Source organism: Punica granatum, chromosome 3, assembly GCF_007655135.1.
Source record: "Punica granatum isolate Tunisia-2019 chromosome 3, ASM765513v2, whole genome shotgun sequence".
Lineage (NCBI taxonomy): Eukaryota > Viridiplantae > Streptophyta > Magnoliopsida > Myrtales > Lythraceae > Punica > Punica granatum.
Genome location: NC_045129.1, coordinates 37946252 through 37962599, shown reverse-complemented (window position 1 = coordinate 37962599; position 16348 = coordinate 37946252). Strand labels below are relative to the sequence as shown.

General features: G+C 36.7%; 3 protein-coding genes across 3 annotated transcripts; 2 read left to right on the top strand and 1 right to left on the bottom strand.

Moving 5' to 3' along the window:
* Window positions 1–317: 317 nt before the first annotated feature.
* LOC116201587 lies at window positions 318–1267 on the top strand. The gene has a single exon (XM_031532871.1). It carries the CDS (start codon window positions 367–369, stop codon window positions 886–888), a length of 522 nt encoding a protein of 173 aa, XP_031388731.1. The 5' UTR covers window positions 318–366; the 3' UTR covers window positions 889–1267.
* Window positions 1268–9668: 8401 nt separating this feature from the next.
* On the top strand, window positions 9669–11061 carry LOC116200753 (clavaminate synthase-like protein At3g21360). Its single transcript, XM_031531639.1, has 3 exons — window positions 9669–10139; window positions 10295–10548; window positions 10634–11061. Exons 1-3 carry the CDS (start codon window positions 9684–9686, stop codon window positions 10977–10979), a joined length of 1056 nt encoding a protein of 351 aa, XP_031387499.1. The 5' UTR covers window positions 9669–9683; the 3' UTR covers window positions 10980–11061.
* Window positions 11062–11664: 603 nt separating this feature from the next.
* Window positions 11665–15679, bottom strand: LOC116200752 (protein decapping 5). Its single transcript, XM_031531637.1, has 8 exons — window positions 15466–15679; window positions 15202–15302; window positions 14851–14928; window positions 13758–14645; window positions 13257–13328; window positions 12707–12904; window positions 12179–12289; window positions 11665–12101 (listed from the first exon to the last, which is right to left on the bottom strand). The coding sequence occupies exons 1-8, from the start codon at window positions 15623–15625 to the stop codon at window positions 11949–11951; spliced, it is 1761 nt and encodes a 586-aa protein (XP_031387497.1). The 5' UTR covers window positions 15626–15679; the 3' UTR covers window positions 11665–11948.
* Window positions 15680–16348: the final 669 nt, after the last annotated feature.

Here is a 16348-nt window from a genome sequence, read left to right as displayed (position 1 = left end):
TATATATGGTGGCAGCTTAAACTGTAAATTCACATTAGGTTGATTTCTAATACTCACAATTAAACCAACTTCGCACCTAATTATTTATCGAGTAGAATAACTACTTTTCTTCTTAAAAGGATTGCAGGCCATGAATGGCAATAGGAAAATATATATTTATCGTGTAACATATACTTGCTCCCAACTTCCCCCGCCACCGGCCATTACTAATTAAATCACATCAAACCAACCTCAAACTACAAATATGTATATGTATATATACATATTAACATCATCAAGTGTATATGGCTTATAATCCATCTAGGCACATTATTCAAGCTTTCCATCCCCAAAAATTCGTTCCCTCAAACAGCTTTTAGAAATCAGATGGTCGGACCAAATTCACCGTATGTTATAGACCATGTCGGTCTGGTGCCACTGATTACCATTGGCTTGTTGCTCTCAGCCACAGCCATAGTGGCTCTATGTGCCAGACACTCCGGTCAGGTCAAGAGATGTCCAGCCCCAGTGCCTGACGCATCCACCAAATCGACGTCCGGTCTTAATTTGGCTGCTCCAAAGTCACCCGGACCATATCATATCACAAAACAGCTTGAGGCGTCAATGAGCAAGAAGGGGATGATCCCAACTTCTAAGAAGAAGGAAATAAATGGCGAGTCTAGGACCCATGAGGAGATAAAAGATGAGGACATGGAAGGATTCGGGGAAGGCGGGGTATGGCAGAAATCGATCTTGATGGGAGAAAAATGCCAACCACCAGAGTTTTCAGGTGCGATATATTATGATAGTCAGGGTAATCAACTCCCCGAGCCACTGCCAAGGTCGCCAATGGCCATCCCTTTGCCAAGCTATTTCTCGATTGCCATAGAGAAAGAGCCAACAAAATAACGGTCTCCATCCTCCTCGGAGACACTTTTGTTTGTGTATATTCCTATGAGACACTTCTGATCCCACACCGCTCAACTTTGCTGATCTACATCAAAAACAATTCGGGTGTCGATTGTATTCTGAAAATGCAGGCTGCTCTTTAGTTCGGAACAGCCTCGGTTGTTATAATATATATTAGAGAATGAATATTAGATCTAATTAGTAGTGATGAGTCCATCGATTTGCCCTATTTTTTACCAGCAAATGAAGCTGCATGCAGAAGATGCATAAGAACAACATTGTTACGTATGGGTACTCAGATGAATTCCTAGTTGTTAATGAGTCCAATTCCTATTCAGGAAACCAGACGTCCAATAAAACATAACATCTCTTATATTATGTCTATGGCCAAGCAAGCACGCACTTTTCTCATTAAAACAAAAGAAAAGGTATATTGTATAATTAATGGAAATCCCAACCAAACCACTAACCACTTCGAAAAAATTGATCCAAGTTATCAAGCCAGGTACAATAATTAGCATTTTGAAAGTGAAATAATAGTAATTATTAGAAAATTTTGCAAATCTATAAGTTCAAAGTATATATATATATATATATATATAAAAGGAAAAGTACAAAAACTCCCATTGTGATTTGAGCATGAGACAAATTGGACATTGTGATTTTTTTAGGAACAAATAACACCAAATGGTTCACTTCGTGAGACATAATGGACCTCACCATTAATTTTTTCATCACTTTTGGTCCTCAAACTTTTCTTTTTGTCATTATTATTCTCAAACTTTCAACTTTTTTATAATTTGATCCTAAAATTCGGGAAAAAAAGAAGGGGAAAAGGGGCTTGGGCCGCTGGTCAGCGAAGGTTGCTGACACCCACAGAGGACGCCGGAAACCTCGAGGGTGGGGTTAGGGTTTGGTGGCCTTATCCCCCGAATTGACTAGGATCTCGAATCGATTCAAGGGCGAGGCCGCCAGTCTATGGCCCCGACCCCACCTCCATGGTCACCGACATCCTCTGTGGGTGCATGCGACCTCGATGGTGGGGTCGGGGTCACCGACCGACAGACCTGGCCCCTTCCCTTTTTTTTTTTCAAATTTTAGGACCAAATTGAAAAAAAAGTTGAAAGTTTGAGAGTAATAATGACAAAAACAAGTTTGAGGACCAAAAGTAACGAAAAAAATTAACGGTGATGTCAATTATGTCTCTCAAAGTGAACCACATAGTGTTATTTGTCCCTAAAAAAATCACAGTGTCTAATTTGTCTCAAGATGAAACCATAAGAGGGTTTTTATACTTTTCCCATATATATATATGTGTGTATACAATGACATCACATGCAACATAGTGGCCTCTATAGTTTTTGTTGATCTGAGGAAAGAATCAACAAATTGCCACTTGGAATTTTCCACGATTAAGTGTTAATCAAAGGTATTAGTTGGAACTTTTGTATGTGTTAAGTACATGGGACAGAGGCAGAGTTCCTTTTCTTTCCCTTTTTTTTCAATTGAGAACCAAGTTATATGAATTGTACGAAGTATATACACTTGACCATAAAATACAAGGGTAAAGTACACCATATGGTATGATCTTTTTTCTCTTTTTTTGCGAGCCAGTATAATTTGCTTTAGTTTCATCTTATAACATGAAAGTTACAATTTTTTTTCACTATATAGTATAACGTCAACTTTCTGCAAAAATGTGACGTGCAATTGACATAATACTCCACATGTACAGCAGTAGCCAACTTTAGGTGCCATATCTATCTGAAGAATTACACTAGATAGTACCTTTTTTAAAAACCCTTTTTGCATGTCCTAACTCAATATTTCAAAAATTGGCAATACCTAGCGCGATTTTAACTTCCACATGTGCAAGGGTGGAAAAAAAAAAAGACGCCATGTCAGCTTTCCGTCATATTTTTAGTGAAAAATTGGCGTTCTACTATATGGTGAAAAGATTCAAAATTTTCATTTTATTTGATGAAATTGAAGCAAAATGTGCCGCCTTTTGGAAAAAGTAAAAAAATTTCGTTGTACAGTATAGTTTACCCTAAATATGTATATATATATATATATTTATTTATTTATATATATACTTGAATTAATTTTCTTATACTAGTATCAACCAAATGAAATTGATTAAGTTCTTTGATTATTATAGTCGATATCAGTACTGGTTAAATCGAATATGATATTCCTTGCTTTGATGCTTATTCAGGGTCGTCCTGTTATTAACCTCGAAGGTACAGAAATTGCAAGAGCAGTCCGATAGATATCTAAATTCTTATATATTGATGTATGAACAATTTCAACCTCCATCGTCCTATATTTAGTCTTAAGACAACCTGAAGGAATGAGGAAACCAACATTTCGAAAAAAGGGATGTGCATGGTGCGGTGACGCACATCCTTATCTTATAACTTAGAGATTTCAAATTCGATTCTCATTAGAATGAATACCAGTAATCCTTTATTTAACCTTTTGTTTTTCCATTTTCTTATAGTAAACTCATATGAGCATTATTTCTGATCGGAGATCTCATTATTTCAAGACAAAACATTGAGCCGCAGATATTCCAAATCAAATGAAACAAAAACATTAGAAGTGAAGAAAATAAGAGCTTGTCGGACTGGAGCTAATAAACAATTAATGCACGCAGACTAACAGTAAACAATAAAACTAAACGAGGAAGAGTTTAATTAAAAGTGTAAATCGGTTCGTGAAAAAACTATATCAGTACCGAAGATCACGCCTGACATCGTTCTTATCCTAAGATAATAATCCGGCGAATCATTCGATGATTTCCTAATGTGTATTTAACTAATAGAATATCCATGGAAGAACTCGTAAATCTCTCTCAAAAGCTCTAGAAGGAATCCTCGAAGAGTCAACGGGTGTTTTTAACTTACTAAGGATAATTAAGGAATGTTTTTGTACATCAGCTTTTGAGAGAGCAGAAGAACAGAAGAATTTCTGAAGCCATGGTACAGACAGGAGGGTAATCAAATGTTTAATCGAATTGTTACAGAGGATGAGTATATACATGACAGACGCGAAACATCGACAATTCACATGTTTAAGGATAGACATGTCCTCCTATATATATGTACTAAACGAAACATATTGTTTCATTATTCAAAGAGATATATACTTATATATTGGTATCGTGTAGCACATATAAATTAACCGCATATATGAAAACTCTAATCTTAAATTAAATAAAACCAAATCTTATAGAAGTTGACGATGGAAACATTGTTTTATCAAAACAGCTGCTAGAGGTCATCTCAGTTTTTGTTTTGTCTCGGTTGAAGTTTCTAATACAACCATTATACATTTGTTGCTATCGACAATGCGAGTGATTGGTCGATGTGTTGGTTTTTTTTTGTATGTATTGCAAATTTCAATAATAGCGACATGGCTGACCTTTATTTATTTATTTATTTATTTATTTATTTTTGTAATGTTATAGCAAGATCGAAGCACAAAACCAAAGCTAGAAATTTGACAAATGCAAAGATGTTGAGCTACGGTGATCCTTATAATATCATTGAACAAGAGTGCATTAAATCAAAGCTTGTCAGCAGCTTTATAGGGAAAACGCAGGAGGACAAAGTCTATGGATCTACGAATCCACTCACGAATATCCTTCACGATCAAGCATGACGGAACACCAATCTTTTTCGGACTAGATTAACACAAATCACACATCTCTCTAAATTTGGCTCTTTTCGATTTCGCAAATGTATTTGTAAAAAGCCACTTGTCTCTTTTTAATTTTTCTCTTTTCTTTCTTCCTTATTTTTGTAACTACTAGGAGGCAGGCGCGTTTCTTGCATGCGTAATACGATATATTAATAAAATTAAAATTAAAATTTATTCTATTATTATTATTATGCATGATTGTAATTAATAAATTTTATAAATTCATAAGGAAATGTTTGACATTATTTTAGTGGTCGGTATAATCTCTTTTTCGTGTATTTCATCTAGCTTTTTATAGATATTCCGTCGGATATCCCCACTTTTTTTCTCTTAAAAATCTTTTTGAGAATTATTTTTCAAACATAAAATTTTTATCAAAAATTCGTAAAAGAGAAAAAAAAGAATTTCTATTTGTTTCTAGCAAAATTTTTGGTCTTCTCAATTTGAAAATTTTGCGAGGTCAAATAAAATTTGAATTTTGTTGAAAATTGTATTTTAAAAAATTATAGTGAAATGAATCAAATCAGACGATGGTTATATACCAAATATCCTGATAGCAAGCCACCTTATTTCAAGAAAATTAATTTTCTGCAAGAAAAATACAAATCCATGAGCTTTATTTTTGTTTAATGTTTCTGATGGAAATTTCATCAACAAATATTTTTATTTTTTCAAAAATGTATTTGGCGAGAACTTTCCAATCTATTTCCAACAAAATTCTCATTGGTAAATTATTTGAACGTTATCTTATTTATAAAACCTTTTGAATTATTATCATATGAAATCTAATGAATATTTTGTCAAAACTTTCATTTTAAATGAAATTTCTATGAATAATAATCCATCAGAAATACTGAAAGTTTCTTTATAGTGACTTCCATCTATATCACCTTATCATAATCATTTCGGGATATATCTTACTTACGCAACCTATTTACGCCATAGCAAAATATAAATTTGAAAATTATTCTTCTTGCAACGAAATGTCTGTTTATTATCCAGAACAAGCTTTATATACTGAAAGCATATACATCTATGCAACTAATGTATTTGATGATCACCTAGGCTCGAACCTATATTTATCGAAACCCATTGAACTTGTGGACATCGAATTGTGCAAATCAAAATAAAAAAGACAAAGCTTTCTCCAGCGAAATATATTATCTCGCCCTTTCTATGAGTGCAATGAACTTTTTGGAAATGAAAATATGTGGTTTACTAATTATAATTGATTGAATTTGTGAAAAAAATCCAATAGTTTTTCCTCCAAAGATGGGTAAGCACCCATTGGATTTTAAAGTTTAATTTTACAATTGATAAAAAAAAACTCCTCTAATTTTTTCCAATAAAACTTTTTAAAATTGAAAAAAACAAGGGTAAATATCTTGACTAAAGATACCGGAAAAGCACTTCATCCAAAAACTTAAAATATATCAATCTATTAAATCATTTTTCCTTGTCCATCACTCTATTTAATCATTGACTTCAAAATGCATACATAGATATAATTGCATGTGTACATTCACCTTCTATCACGTCCCCCAGCCAATGATTGTCACAATACTAGGGGGTAAAGGCTTCGTCTGCGCTCCCATGTTGTTAAATATCAGTTCTTGCTCCCTAAAAGGGACATTTCATAGGCACCAATCAAATGCAGCCATGTCAGCGTCAATTGGGGAGAAATTGTGCTGCAAAATATAAAAGCATTCCCTCTCCTCTCTCCTTTCCCAACTCTCTTCTCTATGACACTCCCCCTTCTAAAATCGAGGTTGTTGGCCTAGCGTTGATTACCCCTGCGTTGCTCAATCTCTTGGTAGCCCATCTATGATGTCGCATTAGCGCTCAGTGACGAGCCTAGATCACGGCAACAAGACCCTCAGCGGTGAGATATCAGATGGCCTCGACGAGATGGTGGGATAGTAATCCTAACAATGTTGAGATGGCAGTGGATGTGGTGCGATGAGCATCGTGTCAGCAACAGTGGCTTGCCTAAAAGAAAGAGAAAGAGATGAGACAAAGAGTGATGGACAAAGGAATAGAATATAGTGGAAAATGGATGATTTTGTGTTTTGAACCCAGCAAATTTTCAATGTACTGTGTCACACCATTATTTCTCTCTATAAACATTTAACAAAAAAAATAAAACCTTTTGAAAAATAGAAGCAATATCAGACACATGCCTGTGGAAAATTAATCTCCAGCTATTGTTGTATGTCCTCATCAAATTTTAATCTTCTATCTCATTTTAAGAGACACTTGCTTCTTAGGGAAAATGTTTTTCTATCAGACAAAGAGTCCTCCAAATCTACGAAACATCGGGAAAAAGTTGCTTAAATTACTTGTACACATGATCGTCCATGCTTGGAAGAATGATACTTTCCATGTAAATGTTGGATGACATAGCAAAATTTCACATTGTATTTTTAAGGAAAAGTGAGAGCAATTCGTTTGTTATTTTGAATGGAATGGAATGGAGTCGTACCATTACTTCAAGAATCGATGATTTAAATGGCTTTCCATGTGAGGGCACCATTACCTTTTGTTAGGAACTAGAAGGACATGATGAGATTTATTTTGCACAAGAAGCGACTTTTCATAAAAAGATAAGTACTAATTTGATGTAAGGGTCAGATTAGAAATTACAAAGTGGAAAAAGACAAATAAAATGGGGTAAAATAGAAAATAACAAATGTGGAGAAACAAAGAGAAACTTCACACTTTTATAATAAGCACATATATATATATGTATATGTATATGTATATGTATATACATTATTAATGAAAAATACATTTAGAAACCGATAATTAGTCCGTAGGATATAATTTACATGAAAAGATATAAGCGGTTATATGTTAGAAAATTATTGTTGTATAAACATATAGAGAGATATAGATGCATACTTTTCAAAGTTGAAAAGGTATTTTTCGAAAGTAAAAATCGAGAAACACTTTAAAAGATTTATATTTTATAAATTATTATAGTTTTTATTTTATTATTATACTTGAATAGATGATTTATTGATGCAAATGTGTATTTTGAATGAGGCGACTGGTGTAAATGGCTTAATATAAGCGAAAAGATACGTGTGGTTATATTTTAAAGGAATATAATAGAGAGATATAAAGAGAGGACATAGATACATGCTTTTGAAAACTTGAAGAGCATTTTGGGAAAGGAATCGCCCGAAGAAAGGTGGGGTAGAAGTAGAAATCTGAATATATCAGATTCACCAGCACTTTTTAATAGTATCATTTTATTATTTTATATTAAATATAATTGAATGATTTTTATTATTAAAAATAGTGATATAGAGGCATATATATATATATATATATATGTATGCACACCTTATGCACCTTGTCTTTTTGAATTGGGGAGACCCCATAATTTAATTGTGATTTAGGATGCACAATTGATAGTCGTCAGTGCGAAAACACTTTAGTGAGTTAGGTATGTTATTGAATTTTTATAAGGCATTTTTTTTTCAACGGACACTAATATGAAGGATCATGATGTATTTTAAATAGAAAATAGAAAATATGTATATATCCATTAAATGAGTTAATGGAGTCTTGGAAGATGCCCATGTACATTTAATCGACAAAATATGAATTAAGAAAACTATCTAATATATGGAAGGGTACAATGAAAATTTTGTAATATGAAGAAACATAATAAGAGTTCGATACTTTTATATATGTAATTGATTATCTTGTAATCTGGATTTGCTTACCTATAGCTTGCGTGAGAATTAGCCGATTACGATAAGATATAAACCAAGCCAACAAGCAAAACACGACAAAAAAAGGAATCTTCAACATAACATCTTAAACTCGCACTTACGATTGATTCTCCATACGGCCAAAAAATGTAACAGAAGAAAGTTTATTCTCCTTCTACATTGTAAACCCAATCCAATGCTATATTCCCCGCCCAATTTTGTTCCATATATTTAACTTCTTACCCCAAAAAAAAAGGTTAAGAAATTCCGATTTTCTTTCAACATTGCAAAACCGATACAGTGCTATATCTCCCGATCAATTTTATTGCATATTTAACCTCTGATCACCAAAAAGAAATAAGAAAATTCAATTCTCTTTCGACATTGTGACCCCAATAAAATATTCTTGCACTGTTTAACTCGGAAAATAAGGTTGATTCCTTTAAATTGTCAACCCTGATGATGTTATGTAAATAATATTAAGAATAAAAAGGAATCAGTACGTTAATAGATGTTGTACCACAACAGAAAGGTATAAAGAAATCATCGGTAAGACCTATCACAAACTCATATAAATATAATAAAAATTTAAGATAGTATCACAAGAAGTTACGCGCTCATAGTCTAACCCAAGTGCAGTTAAAATGCATCTCATATTAGCTTCCTTTCCAAGCACAAAAGACAGTGCAATAACACATGACTCTCAATTACTTGGAAAAAAGGAAATTCCAAATTCAACATCATCAAGAGGGTTTCTATTCCCAATCGCTTGTCCGGTGTCCCCAGCTGGCCGGATATACTAACCAACGATCTTTCTCGTAACAAAGGAAAAATAAAAACTAAAATGATCCTCGGATATCAGGAAATTTACATCGTTTCCTAGCTACGTCAGTTTCGCAAAACCACTCCTCAAAGTCATAGCCTATGCAAATTTTAAGAAAAATAACTAACAAAAGTATTAGTTGAGTGATAAGCGGTTTCAACCCCGTAAGGAGGAGAATATAAGTCCGAGTCCCTGGAATCATACTTGTTGGAAGAGACAAGAACTTTTAAAGCTAGATCTTCTGAAATTACGATAGCAATGACTCCATAAATTTTTTTCCACTAAAATTTTTTAAGAAAAGTATGCTTAAATCAAATTCATATAGTATAATCAATACAGAAAGAAAATATAGACATTGATAAAATCAAGAAGTCTCGAATTATTATAATACATACAAATTAATTAATTAATTTAGGTCACGTCTAATATCATCTAACATTGATCACACGAGTAACTTAATCATAAACGACACATATGACACGTGCATGCATATTATTCATATGTATGTAGGTATGTCCACCTATATATATCTCCATAGCCAACAAATGATGCTAACACAGAAGACACTAGCCAATACAGTTATAGCAAAGAATCAAATCTCAAACACAGATAGCAAAGACAAAGAAGAGATGGAAGGTTTCTGCTCTGGGAAGGACTTCAAAATTGGAGAATGCGATGGACAGAAGGTCGTTGACGGCGAGGTTATGCCGTTAGTCCTCCTGCCTATAGAGTCCAACAAACGGGACCTCGACTCCCTCCTCTCTGTGCTGAGGAAGAACAAAGACTGGTTCGAGCAGATGATCATAAAAAATAGCGCAGTGCTGCTCCGAGGGTTCGATGTTCAGAATGCACAGGACTTCAATGAGGTCGTTGAGACCTTCGGATGGGAGGACATGCGTTATGTTGGACCGGCGCCTCGAGCCCACATCTACAAGCGGGTGTGGACAGCCAACGAGGGTCCACTATCGGAGTTCATTTACTACCACCACGAGATGGTCCTGGTGAGTCCCTTTTCGTCCTACTTCTACATGATCACTCTCTGCACTAATAATATCGGTTTTTTCATTCCGCCACTCTGGCCGAGTGAACTCCATGAAATTTTAAACTAACAAAGAAAACTAATTAGTTCATTGCATGAACTGGCACATATACACAGTTTAAGGAATGTCCGAAGAAGTTGATGCTCTTCTGCGAGGTGCCACCACCAGAAGGAGGGGAGACTCCATTTGTGCCAAGCTTCCGGGTGACGGAACGGATGCTGGTGGAGTTCCCGGAAGCAGTGGAAGAAATGGAGGCAAAGGGCTTAAGGTACACCTTCTCGGCGCTGAGCAAGAACGACACCTCCTCAATGAGGGGCCGAGGCTGGGAGGACGCTTTTGGAACGTCCGATCGTCGTGAAGCCGAGTGCAGGTAATGATGAAACACAGTATTGCTTTACTATTAGCCTACTGCTATTAATTTTTTTCAATAAGTCGAACATTCATTTACTATGTAGAGCTAATGCTCTCGGTATGGAGATCGAGTGGCTTCCAAATGGGGGAGCCAAGACCATCCTGGGCCCGCGGTCTCTGACAAAGGTCTTCGAGGGAAGGAAAGGGAGGAGGATGTGGTTCAACACAGTGGTCGGGATGCACGGGAAGGAGTACAGCTCGGCAACAATGGCTGATGGGAGCGAGATCCCAGCCAATGTGGCAAAGAGGTGCGGAGAGATCATTGAAGAAGAGAGCATTCAGTTCAAGTGGGAGAAGGGAGATGTCCTCTTCTTCGATAACTTGGCCTTGCTCCACGGCCGGAGGCCTTCCCTCCCACCGAGACGAGTCCTCGTCACCACCTGCAAATAAGTTTCGAATGCTATGCATCCACACCACAATAATAACGACTCGATTTGCATTGATAACTGATAAGATCTGTAAGAAGGGACAAAGCAGGGGGATCACTACTTGTATTATCGTTCTTTCCGTATTTTCCACACTTGTTTGATGGGCTGAGACAGCCGTATACAATAAGATAAAGAAAATAAAATGGCTCAATGCTGCACAATTTCGTATACATGATTAAATGCACTCTTTTCGTAGGTTTTCGCTATTTAACAAGTTACCTACCGACAAATTATTCAATCATCATATGAAGCATTTGCTCGCAACTTGATCTCCGACACGGGGTCTTTATATGGACCTATCAAAGTTAAGTTACTTAACATTGTTCAGACACGAATCAGAATATGTTGAGAAGGAATCACTTCCGAAAAATGTCGGGAATACAAACTATTCCGTTCCGTTTGATTTTGCTGTTAAAATCACAAAAAATTTAACTTAACTCAACACACTGCACAACAAAAATACATATTTCCCAAATGAAAAATTTTAACTTTAACTTTAATTCAACACGCTACACAATCATTTGTCATTTTCCACAATCAAAATCAAAGTTACTTTTAACTCTGAAACCAAACGCATCATTCATCACTTTTACACCTAGATTCATTGCTGCATTTTGAGGACGTTAACTGATGACTCTAATACAAACTACAGAATTTTTTGTTCATCAATTTGTAATCTGAACAGCTATATGATTCAGGGAGGAGCAGAAACCTGCTATTCAACATCTATTGAGGAACAAAGAGAATGCTCGAATAAGAGCAACGGCTCGGTTCAAGAAAAGGAAATAACATTTATCTGCTCCTTTCCCTCTTTAGAAAGTCGAACAAGAAACAAGCACAAATCACCGCTGTGACAATCAACATAGAACTAATACAGTTTAGAAGCATTCAGCTTTTGAAAGGACGATGAAGAACTCGGCAAAGAAGCATACTAAGATGCAGAGGTGTAAATAGCCCTTCCTCGGCCCCTCGGGTTATAGCCATATCCTCTCACATTGTAAGACCCACGGCCACGGAAACTCCCATGGTAGCCAGGCCCACGGCCTCCTCGGCCACCTCGGTACCTTGAGAATTCACCAAATGTCTGCAAGAGATTTGAGGGCATTACATTTAGAGGTAACTTAAAAGGTAATGAAAGTGGGAGAAATAACGAGATATTACCTCCGTGTCCATCCTCCGCTGCTCGGAGAATCTAGTCCTTCCACCTCGCGAATTGCGATCACGTGCATCACAGGAAAGCGAATCAAAGAAGTCATCTTTGTTGTAGACAGGCTGTGAGGAATAAAAAAGTGGGATCAATTTTCGAATGTTCTATTCACGTGGAATCCTTGATTACTACCATGGCCAAGAGATGAATGGCCCACAAATCCATGTTAAATAGTTTAAGTCTAGGCCACTCCAGAACCCACTGCAGACTTCATGAACCGAAGGCACTGAGACCCAAACCTAAGACGTAACACCACGACTGGGTCTGCCTCCGTCGTTTTAATATAAGGTCAGTCAAGTTTTGGGTTCACAGGATACAAAATATACAAAGATGATTCCAGTAATCAAGCAAATATGGGCAGCAGATTCAAAGGGAAAATCAGACGGTTCACTTACAGGGTATGCACCGGCCCATTCTAAACAATAATCACCATTCTCATGGGAAGATAGCACATTCTATAATAAAAATATAGAAATTATCACCTTGACTTCAATTTTTGATGCTTCAGCTTCATCTTCATAATGAAAATCTTCCTCATCTGCCACATTGGCATCTGCTTCATCCCTTGAGTGAGTTCTGCTGTTTTTACCAAGGTGGCCCCACACTTCATCCTTGTTAAATTTTTCATTCATTGCCGTGAAATCGAAATCCTCAGAATAAGTTGTTACGGGCCTGGAACTCTGTTAAGAATGGAGTTATCATCAAAAGGCAAGTCATTTAGTTTGAAATAAATGACTTAAAAAATTATGGCATAGATATAGATATCTAAGAAACAAACTCATTTCCACAGTAAAAGGTCCTACAAGACATTAAGCAATTGTGTGATGCAAGAAACATAACAGTGCCATAGATTTACTTCCTTTTCTTTTTCTGAAACCAGTAAAAATGATATTAACCAATACAATAAAAGTGTTCAAGTAATCCATCCCTGTTTGGAGATGGTATTTAAGAACAAATTTGCAACAGCAAGATATTTAACCCGTCTCAGTAAGAAATGAGGTAAAAACATGCAAAAAGCAAAAATTATATTACCCAAGATCCTCTTCCTCTTCCTCTTCCACGACCTCTATATCCATAACGATGTTGGAAATGAGATCCATTTTGCTGCCAAAAAAAAAAGGGACAAAACAACCAAATATCAAACTCACATGCAGTGTGGTAGTAAATAAAGATTATATCATCCCTGGTAAATTAGACAGGATATAGTATGAACTTAGGAAAAACTTCCCTAGAGCATTTAATAACATAAAGACAAAAGGAACTTTAAACTACAATTATAGATATTGACTGAACGAACTACAGAGAACATTTCAGATCAGATATTATTAAACCGTCCTCCGTGATAACCAATTCTCAAGCTTTATTATAGATTAATCTATTGGCTTAAGAAGGCTCAATGTGTAAGCTATGAAGAATTTATATCATCTCATGAGATATTTTATTTATGAAATTACCAGCACAGTCACACCACATCAAAGAATGAAGGACATCAATAAACAAAGCAAGAAACCATAAAACTTATTGATACACCACCTCATGATCAGTCCTTGCAGGAGGTGGTAAGGGCAATATTGGAGGCTGAGCTTCTCCTGCAACAGGTGCTGATTGTTCCGGTGGTAGTGGTGGTGATGCTGGTGACGAAACTTGAACAACCTCCACATCCTTCTGAGCAATTTGTAAAGACTGAGACAATGAAATATTAGTCGGTCCTGGTTGCAACAGCTGATCTGGAGTCACTAGTGAAGGTGTCAGATTCGGTGCTGGATTTTCTGTCTGAACAGAATTTAGTGTGCCCACAAGAGGAGCAGACTGAAGCGCAGATTCACGGGGCAACACTGTGCTATTATCTTTAGTAATACCAACAGTCAAGGTAGTAGCAGCAGTTGTTGAAGGGAGCACAGATACGGGGGCTCTACCACTGGGCAAGGTACTAGACAATGTTTCAAAAGGTAGCATGTGCAACGAAACGGGGGGTAGAGTTGTTGATGTCAAGGTAGTAGAGGTCACAGGAAGTAAGGTACTACTCATCGAGAGCAAAGAGTTTGATGTCTCAGGCAAGTTTGAAGCTCCAGCAGGCAAAGTGCCACTAAGATGCTGAATCGGCTGCTGTAAAGGAGGGATTGAGAGCCCAGGTGGAGGCCGGAGCAGTGGCTGCTGCTGCATCTGTGCAATCCCAGTTGGTGCTCCATAGTATCCTTGCCAGTACATTGGCATGGCTAGCCCTCCAGGGTTTGCTGTTGGAGGAGGAAGAGGTGAGATTCCCCATGGCCCCATATTGCCTCCTGGTTGGTATAAAGGAAGACCACTTTGAAAGTTTGGTGCTGGTCCCGTTTGAGCAGTATTGGATCCAAAATCTGCTGCCGGAACACTTGCTGTGGAAGGGAGAGCGGTGGATGTGGGAACCGGGCGAGGGTAATGAGACTGCATAACAAAATGAGTTTAGGCAATTAAGCATTAATAATTACATAAGGAAACGTTTGGTGCGGTCGAATGAAAATGAGGTGGAAAGCAATTGTTCTGCAAGCCTGGCCAGTATATATACCCATGAATCCTACCATTCCATTCATTTTCCATTATTTTGTACTCATAAATCCTTAAGAGGATGCAATCAGCCAACAGTATCTACCTGTATGATAGCTGGGTCATTGTTTATCGAGGGAATGGGTGTAGGCTGAGCAGGCGGCGATGACTTAACCTGCAAATCCTGCATAAGCAAACAAGTACAAAGACCTCTAAGACCTTTTAATACCGAATGACTAAAAACCAGAGTACAGAATATCGTGAAATCCAAAGCCTGAACGACTTATGGAAAATCAGCTTAACAGGAAAATAGTGCCATTTAAACTAGGACGCAGTTGAATCAGTAGGAGCTGGACTTGATTCCGAGCATTGCTCGAAATCCTATTGAGTGCAATCTACGTAGTAAGTAAAATCAAGACATACGGACTCCTACGATGCCGATGGCGACATGACATACCTTGATGTCACTTCCACGGAACAATATGTAATCATAGACTTTGTCACTGGGAGGGATCTGCGGGCCATCTTTCTTCCTTCCTTCTGTTCCGAAAGATCTCACTGAGACATGAAAATACAGAAGAAAAATCAGATTTTTGAAAGGAGCAGCCAAACCAGCCACCGCCTGTTCATTCAATCCAACTGGTCTCTGCCCTACCCTCCCAATTTCATATACTAAATTGTTGAAAGCAGCAATCGAGGACTCGATCGAGGAGGCTTTTACCGTTTTGGAGACCAATACTGGACTCTTGGGTGTTGATGTTGTAGAGGACGCCCTCGTATCTGATCTCGCTCTTGGAGGTCAAGCTGATCAAGCTCCCTATGTATGAATCCGCGGCCGAACTACTACTCGATCTAGCAGAGGAACTCTCTGCTGCTGCCATTGTTGGGAAGAAGGCTGAGCTCACAGACAGGGTCAAGCGCTTGATTGACAACGCCACACGTTTGGCTTTCTCAGTACAGCCACCGTTGTGTCTGTCTGAGGAGTAAGGACCAATCCTTAAAGAAAAAGTGCAGCAACGGCAGACCAAGCTTCGACATGTTTTGGCAATGGGTAGAAAACAGGCGAATTGAATATACTAAGTCACAAGTAAATTTTTCTAGGGCCAAATTATTTGCGTTTAAAATGAATTGCTTTTCTTTTTTGGTAGATAAAAAAAAATTATTTGCTTCTTACGTAATTTACTTATTTGAGCTATATAAACAGATTATGCATGTATTATTGGTGCTTTTAAAAATATTAATTTAATTTTTGAAACTTTATAGAATTTATTCAATTTAAAAAATATATAAATTAGAGTTGGAAAAAAAAAAGCAGAACTAGTAAAGAGAGAAAGAGGCAATTTTTGAAGTGGGAGGAGTGGGATTTTTATTTTTGAGGTTTCAATAATTTCTTAAAAAGAGGAGATACAACTAAAATATAATAGATATACAGATAATAATTTACGTATTTAAAAATTTGCATTTAGATATAACTAGCGTAATAAAAAAAATACATATTTCTGAATTTTACGCGTACATATGACTAGCATAATAAATCATACGGTTATTCAATGTACTGGGTCCATGAGTCTTCATTGTAACCGAAAAAAAAATCACACGGTAAT